Source organism: Oryzias melastigma, linkage group LG13, assembly GCF_002922805.2.
Source record: "Oryzias melastigma strain HK-1 linkage group LG13, ASM292280v2, whole genome shotgun sequence".
NCBI classification, from domain to species: Eukaryota; Metazoa; Chordata; class Actinopteri; order Beloniformes; family Adrianichthyidae; genus Oryzias; species Oryzias melastigma.
In genome coordinates, this window is record NC_050524.1 from 17,863,825 (window position 1) to 17,871,813 (window position 7,989).

A 7,989-nucleotide genomic window follows, 5' to 3' on the forward strand; every position below is an offset into this window, starting at 1 on the left:
GATGAGCTTTGGATCACGAGTTTTGTATAGGTCCATTCATGACCCCTTGTGGAAAGAGTTGAGTATTTTTATTTATCTTCTTTGGTCTGTCTGTTTTTCGCCAAATTAAAGTATATGTACATGCATGTCAACAAGTCTCGATGCTTACATATTATGATTTGACAGCAAGCAAGCATTTGTTAATATTTGTTATAATTAAGGAAGCTCAAGAGAAGTGCTTTTAGGTTATCTTACAGGTAATGCAAATTAAACACTTAATACGTTTTCTGCTGTTTGCAAAAACACCACTTTTAATTATATGCCTATTAATGTACTCTTTCCAATATCATTATAATATTGGTATTATTTGTTTGTTTATTTATCCAAATGACATTGTTTCCTCAAAAAATATGAAGATATCGTCTGCAAACATGAACTCCGGCCGGCAGGGGGCGGTATGAGCTCTAGACTCGAACAGTGAAAGCAGGAAGTTCTCACAGTAAACACACTTTAACTCGAACGACTGCTGTCTCACCATAGACTGTATATAAGTCTCACGCATATTTTTCTGTAACTTTTCTTCTATGGAGAGGAGTTTAGAGACCCTTTCTGCAATTAAAGCTCTGGGGTAAGTCATATTTGTTGTCCACTCTCCTAGTAGTTGTTTTTAAAATGTTTCATGTTACGTATCGCCCAATGAAAATAGCAAAATTTGACTGTTAACCAAACGTTTTTTGAATGACTAGATAATATTTTACTAAAAACAAACAAACAAAAAAACAAACAAACGTGAAAGTAGAGACTTTCATTGGAAGATACCAAAGAGTTAACGAATACAGAGCGAAATATAACACAGGCATGTAAGCTAGCTGCCATTTGAACAGGCGTTATACTTCAAATGGAAGTTCTAGCCTCAACTGTAAAAAAGATCTGCTTTTGTGGATAGGGTAGGTACAAAAAGAGCCACAAAATACGTCAAAGTTTGATTAGATGGAGAGTAATAGTGACAGATAGTGACTCTGCAATCAGCACCACGTCTTACAGAGTTACTCTGTCTATTCGGGTATTTAGGTCAAATCCAGCAGCAGGTTAGTAACCAAAATATCACCATCCCCAAAGTTCCAAATAATAAAACCAGGAGAAACACATTTTCATGTAAGGAAAAAAAATAAAGTTCAGTCCATCTTAACTCTTATGGTTTAAGCGTATCTGACTTTTATATCACTTCTAGTTTCTATTAGTTTCATTTATTTCTGCTTGTTGATTCCTCAACAAAACATAGATTGTTGACAGTGTGTTTACCTGAAGACTTCATAGTCCTGCAAGCATAGTTGTAAGTTTTCTTACATTATGAGGAATGATTGTTTACTCTTGAGTTATTGCGACTTCCCATAGATGGATGACAGCACAGCCTAATGTTTTTGTTTTTGTCCAAGTGGTTTAGACGTATGCGACTTGTGATGAAATGATCGTCCTTATTTTTTTTTTCTCTTTAGTTTATTCGCTTGTTAATATTGACTGTCCTGTAGGCTTTGCAGTGTTTAGAGACTGCTGCTGACATGCTGGCCAGCTGAGTTTACCTCTTCCTGTTTAGATACCCTGGCAGCTCCTGCCTCTCCGTGTGCAGGTGTGATGAACTTCCCTGTCCTCTGCTCACATGGCTGTCTGCTGAGCTCAGGACTGTCTGTCCAGAGCTTAGAGGTGAGATGAAAACTCTCTATTGTCATGTTTAATGCACATTGTCTAGTGGAAACACTTATTTCATATTAAATATTTCAGTCATTGTTTATGTGTGTCCATGTTCCTACGCTATGTGTAAAGTTCAAATTTGAACAAACTTTAACATGTCAGTTGGTGGAATGGACTTATGTTTGTAAAAGTTTACTCAGACTTTAGGTTAAGGTCATAGATAACTAACTGATTTGAATACTTTTTTTGTTAGTATTAGAAGTATCAGCCTAATAAATTATTTTGTGCACTCTTACATCTGTTTCAAGCAACAGGTTGTGCAGCCAGTATATTACTCTTAAATAATGTTCAGTTAATTATATTTCTATTCTAATATCATTCATTTACTATCCTGTATAGAGGAAATTCACCTAAATTAGTTCATTAATTTCTTTTTCTTGTTTTTACTTGTATAAATATTACAAAAATCAACAACAGTAAATTAATCGTCAAATATAAAACCCTTAAAACTGCATATATTGCAAATTATCAACCTTTATATTAACTATAACCAACCTTATTGTCACTATAAAAACAGGAATGTAATCATTTACTTTCAATAATGTTACAAAATGGAATTTCTGCTATGCTGTTTTCACAACACTGTCTTGAAAAACTGTTGGTTTGCCATTTTCTTGTTCTAGTCATAACTGTAAAGTTGACATTCTATCAAATGATAAAGCTTAGGTTGTTTTTTTCCTACAAAAAGCAAAAATATACTTCCATTTCCTCTTGGTTGGATTTTTCCATGAAGTCAGACAACACCTGCCTCTTATTGCCACAGAAAAAAAACACGAGCTCCTCCAGTTATGAATTAAATTATTAAAATGTAATTATTTTTATATAGTTGTCGTTTTTTATTTTTAATCTAACAATGTCTTGACTTTTTCTGTTTTGCTTAAGACTCTGATAACACAGGTGATGTGTTGCTGGTGGGAGAGCTTCGGGACTTGCTGTCAAACATACAGTCGCCGCTCGCTGAACTGGCCTCTGATGTGCTTGACCCCTCCATCCTTAGCCATGTCACAGGTGAGTTATACTGATTCTTTCTCTTTTAGATTTTCTAAAGTATTTGTTGTAATATTTAGAAAAAAAAACTGTAACTTTATCATTGAACCCTACAGAGTTTCTTGTGTCAGAACTGACAGCAGCTCACATAAACAAGCATAAAGAATTGCATCCAGAGGAAAATCCTGAGGAGGAGTCGGCGAAAGAGCAACGAGTGACAAACTACCAACAGTCTTTTCAGGGGTGTGAAGACGAAAATGCTTCAGATGCTCAAATAAATACGGCGGAAATGCAGGCTGAGTGGGTATTAATACTGCACGCCCTTGGATTAGATGCCTCTTCTCCGTTTGAAGATGTGCAAAATGAGGTAAGCCTTCAAAAAAAGAAAGGAAATGCATAAATAATGCATAGAATTAGCATGTAAGATATTTTTAAATTTGATTTTGATGCAGCTGAAGTCAAGACTCACTCGTATGCCTGGTGGAGAAATGACAGCCCCTCTTTTTACCAGCAGTCTCACCTCAGAGCAGTGGGTACGTTTGCACGTCTCCTTTTCCTTCATTATATAAAGCACATAACGCTAACACTGATCTGTATATCTTCTTAATTTGTGTATTGTAGATCCAAGTGAACCAAATGAATCAAACTATGTTGACGGATTATCAGTGTCGACGACAGATGATGATCAAAAGATTTCAGGTTACGCTCGAGTCATTTGCCTGGGGAGACAAACAGAAGGTAAGCAGGAAAATGTTGCCGTTTATGATTTAAATGTTCCTCAAACAACAGAACCAGGTATCTCCGCTTTCATAATCTGTTTTCTTATTGTTGTCACTGCAACAGCTTTGTATGGTATACTGTCATTTGGAAACAAACATACTTGCTCAGAATGTATTTCATTAACAGGAACGTCGTGCAGCTCTGTCCTCTGTACCTCCTCTGGCATCCCTCTCTGAATCCTCCAAAGTGTCCCTTCCCCTTCTACTGGCTACCAGGCAAGATCAGTCCATGATCAAACCTGTCAAAGCAGGAACAAGCACTACTGTATACAAGGTACAACTTTGATCATAGTTGTTTATTTAATTTAGTTTTTACTTCACTCTACTTTACATCTTTGCAGATGTTGATGGGCAGTGTGCCGGACCGAGGTGGGCGGCCAGGGGAGATTGAGCCGCCCATGCCAATGTGGGGCGAGCGAAGAACTCAAGGAAACAGATGGGGAAAGGGAAACAGACATCATCATCAGCCCCAAAAGAAGAAGAAAGGAAAAAAAGAATAATTTGCCTCTTTGGTTTTCTTTAATGTCGAAATTGATTAAATTTCAATTCTGATGAATATGAGTTATTCTGAAAAGCTGCCTTTGTAATATCACTTTAATTGTTTTAAATGTATATATAGTTTAAACCTGCGGTGTATATAAATCCCTGTTTGGGTAGATTCTAATTTATATTTATCACTACTACAAAATACTGGTGTATGAGTGAGTATTTTTGGAGAAATGTGTTTCAAAGAAGGGATTAAACAATGGGATGTTGTATTTTTTTAAATGTAGGCCTGTTGGCTTTCAAAATGTTTATTTTAATTTACAAAAAATAAATCTGAATTGAATCAATTGTTCTGATTCTTACGTTCATCATTACGTTCAACACTTATTTCTTCTCTTATATCACGTATAATAACGCTTTCTTCTAAAACCTCTTACAAACTTTAAAAGGTTAAAAAGTAAAACGTTTATATTTTCTTTCAATATTTTGTTGGTCAATGTATTGCATAAGATTTGATAACTTCCTATTTTTCTGAGAAAGTAAATGAGAGGTAGGTAGTTATTGATACATAATTTTAAAAAATAGGCACTAAGAACCTTTTTGTTGCTAATAAATGTGCAATTTTTGATCCAGTAAAAATGTTAAAGGAAATATTCCTTCAAATTTATGACATGTAAGTTCAGTATTTTGATTCTGATTTGACTTTATTGAAAAGGTGGCCTCTTAAGCGATTCAAACTTAAAAATTCACTTGATGTTTTTAGAAGCAATTAATAGTTTGAACAAGAAACAATATTATTTTGAAAGAGAACAAACTTTTTTGAAGTCATTGTATTTTTATTGAAACAAATTTTGTCATCATAATATTCCCTTTGGAATATTAAAAGTAGTGTGTGAGGCTTTTATTGTTTTCAGTTCACATTTTTAGAAAACAGTCTCTCCTGGTTGATAGGGAAATCAATGCTGCCTCTTTTAATCTTTTTTATTTGTTTATTCATTTATATTTTGTGAATTTATATATATAAAAAAAAAAAATAACAAAATTTTTTGATTACATAAAATGTTTCCAATTGGAACATAGAAACCCCCCAAAAAGGTACAATATCAAACTGAAAAAAATCTAAGTAGCAGGATTTTCTTTTTAAAGATAATAATGAGAAGAATAATAGTAAACTCAAAAAGCGATCAAAGCAAATTATTTAAATAAGACCAAGAAAAACATGCATCAATCCATTATTATTATTATTATTATTAGTAGTAGTAGTAGTAGTAGTAGTAGTAGTAGTAGTTCATGAAAAATGAAATAAAATGTGTTTAATAACTACATTTCGGTTATGGAAAGCGACTCAAAATAAAGTTACACAACTGTTTCCGCTAAAACCGGAAGTTACCCGGCAGATGGATGATGTAACACATGGAAAGTTCCGGATGAACCAAAGGTCGACATAAAAACTGAGAAGCGGCGCTACAGCTTCAGATTATCCTGACAGTTTTTCATCAAACGTACAGAGGTACACACTTAATATTTAATAATGCCAAGAGGAAGCAGAAGCCGGACATCTAGGATGCCCGCACCAGCCAGGTAACCACTTCTTTTTAACAAGTTTAAAGACGGTGGGTGCTGTAGTAATGTGCTGCGTGGGTTAGCTCAGGCTAATGCTAATGGCGTTGCACTGCAGTGTCATATGTCTGTTGAACCTGCCAGCTGAGTTCAGGAATGATTTAATACATTTAGCGTCCTAAAATGTCCAAATCTGAACATGTAGAACTCCTTTTGTTTTATCACGATTGTTGAGGCAAACTGGAGTTACTGACTGATGTAATAAAGGTCATAGTGTCAAACTTGTGTCCTTTAGTTTAAATTTCAAATTTAAATGATGTAACTACAATAAATTAATAAAATATGTCAGCTAAATCCGTTAAAATGCTGGTATTCCAGTGTGAAATATTTCAAATGTTTCATTATTTTACTGTATTAAAACATGTTACATTTTAGGTTAAAAAGACAGTTTAGCACTAAACCTTGGGACTTCTGAAGGTTATTCTAACATAATTGGATTGTTTACCCTTCAGTTATGTAACCGTCCAGACAAAACCTTATGACCTTTAAAAAAAACTCCAAGACTGAAAGCCACAACATCAACCCTGACGCACAACTGAAGTGAGGAATTCCCTCACATTAGACCTCAACATGGAAACAATTTATGATTATATTAACATGTTAAACATACCATTTAAACTTTTTTTCTTTTTTTTTTTTTTTATTCTTTATAGCCGGGCACCACCATCTCCACCACCCATGGCCAGAGCAGCACCTCCTCCCTCCCATGCCCCGGTTCCAATGCAGGCTCCTCCATCCGCTGTGGCAGCACCGGCTGCAGCACCCAGGCAGCCGGGCATGTTTGCCCAGATGGCGACCACAGCAGCCGGGGTGGCAGTGGGCTCGGCGGTAGGACACACCATCGGTCACGCGTTGACTGGAGGGTTCGGTGGAGGGAACTCAGAACCGGCCAAGCCTGACGTCACATACCAGGTAAAGTGAAGAGCATCTGCCAAAGGACAAGAATAGCATCAGGAAAGATTAGGTTGTCTAACTCTTGGCAAAACCAGCCAAGGAGAGCTCAGATCTGACAGGAAAAAAGTAATGAAATTGACTATATATTGCATCAGTTGGAATTTGAGTTCATATTTAGAGTTGATGGCATTATAATCAAATTCAGACCAACTTCAAAAAACAACGTTTGACTAAAGTTTAAGTATAAAATAAACATTTGCTTTATAGTAGCACAAAACACTTGAATATCTAATAGAAGGCAAATCATTTTTGTCTCTGTCTGTGAGGTTTGCTTTATTTTCTCTTTAAACTAATAAAATAAAAAAATAAAAAGCATGTAAACATCAAAAGAGCTTTCCTTTGTCCAGAAAACAACTTGATTATTGTTTATTCTATTATTACCTATAGAAATTCAAAATGCATCTTAGACTTTATGGTAAATCTTGATGGAAGAAGCTTCTTTTTATTTTAAGACATGTTCACTGTAACTTGTTTTGAAAACAAACACACTTGTTCATGTATTCTTTATATTTCCTTCTGTTTGTCAGGAGCAGCATCAGCAGCCACAGTCTTACTACCAGCAAGGCCAGCAGCAGCAGCAGGTTTGCTCCTATGAGCTCAAACAGTTCCTTGAGTGTGCGCAGAATCAGAGCGACCTGAAGCTCTGTGAGGGATTCGGTGAAGTACTGAAGCAATGCAAGTTTGCAAACGGTAAGTAAATGTTGAAAAGCCTTTAAAAAAAAAAAAATTAAAAAGTAGATTTTGTTCATTTATTTTCTTTTTGTGTAATTTTTTGGTCCACGTATCCCTTTTGCTGTCCAGTTTTTTATATATTTTTATGCAAGCTAAAAGGAGACTTTGTTGATTTAAGCCTTTATTAGTTCAAACTACTTTGACAGAATCTTTCAGAGGTGTTTGTTTCACAAAACCAATTCTACTTCATATGTGCGTTTAACAGAATAAAAAGTGCATGTATCCTAATGAGCTGTTCTCTTCTCCGCAGGTCTATCATGAGGTGAAGACGAAGCGCTGCAGAGAAAGTCACAAATGTTCTCAAAGTTTTAGCAGGGTGTAATTATTAAAGGGATCAATCAATAAAACAAGATTTATTTAACATTTGAGTATCAAACATAATTTGTGAAACAGCTGCTGCAGAGCTTATAAATAATGTTTATATACTTTAGTGGTGTCATGTTTGTAATTATGATGGGAGCTTGTGTTTCATTAGCATCCATCCTTTTAGTTTCTTCTCTGATACTTCAGAATCTGCAACATAAAACCCTTAGGAACCACAAGGTTGCATTTTCTGGATCCGTGTTGCTCAAAGTTTGATTGTACCAGTAAAAAAAATAAAGGAGATTAAACATGATTTATCTCTGCCTCTTCAATCACACGTTGCGTTTTCAACCATTTCTATTTTTACCTACAAGTTGTTTAAATAGAAACTAGGGGCTGG

At 35.3% G+C, this 7,989-nt stretch overlaps 2 protein-coding genes across 3 annotated transcripts; both read left to right on the forward strand.

The window, feature by feature from the left end:
• The first annotated feature begins 449 nt into the window (after nt 1-449).
• im:7138535 (uncharacterized protein LOC797998 homolog) lies at nt 450-4,068 on the forward strand. Its single transcript, XM_024278074.2, has 8 exons — nt 450-607; nt 1,574-1,680; nt 2,611-2,736; nt 2,832-3,082; nt 3,168-3,248; nt 3,337-3,453; nt 3,622-3,768; nt 3,836-4,068. The coding sequence occupies exons 1-8, from the start codon at nt 564-566 to the stop codon at nt 3,992-3,994; spliced, it is 1,032 nt and encodes a 343-aa protein (XP_024133842.1). The 5' UTR covers nt 450-563; the 3' UTR covers nt 3,995-4,068.
• A 1,291-nt stretch (nt 4,069-5,359) lies between these two features.
• On the forward strand, nt 5,360-7,902 carry chchd2 (coiled-coil-helix-coiled-coil-helix domain containing 2). Of its 2 annotated transcripts, none has more exons than XM_024277434.2 (4): nt 5,360-5,561; nt 6,254-6,512; nt 7,088-7,244; nt 7,537-7,902. In XM_024277434.2, exons 1-4 carry the CDS (start codon nt 5,512-5,514, stop codon nt 7,545-7,547), a joined length of 477 nt encoding a protein of 158 aa, XP_024133202.1. In that variant the 5' UTR covers nt 5,360-5,511; the 3' UTR covers nt 7,548-7,902. The 2 variants fall into 2 exon arrangements, with proteins under 2 accessions (XP_024133202.1, XP_024133201.1); XM_024277433.2 differs by having other exon boundaries at nt 5,364-5,561; nt 7,082-7,244; nt 7,537-7,807.
• The last annotated feature ends 87 nt before the right edge of the window (nt 7,903-7,989 follow it).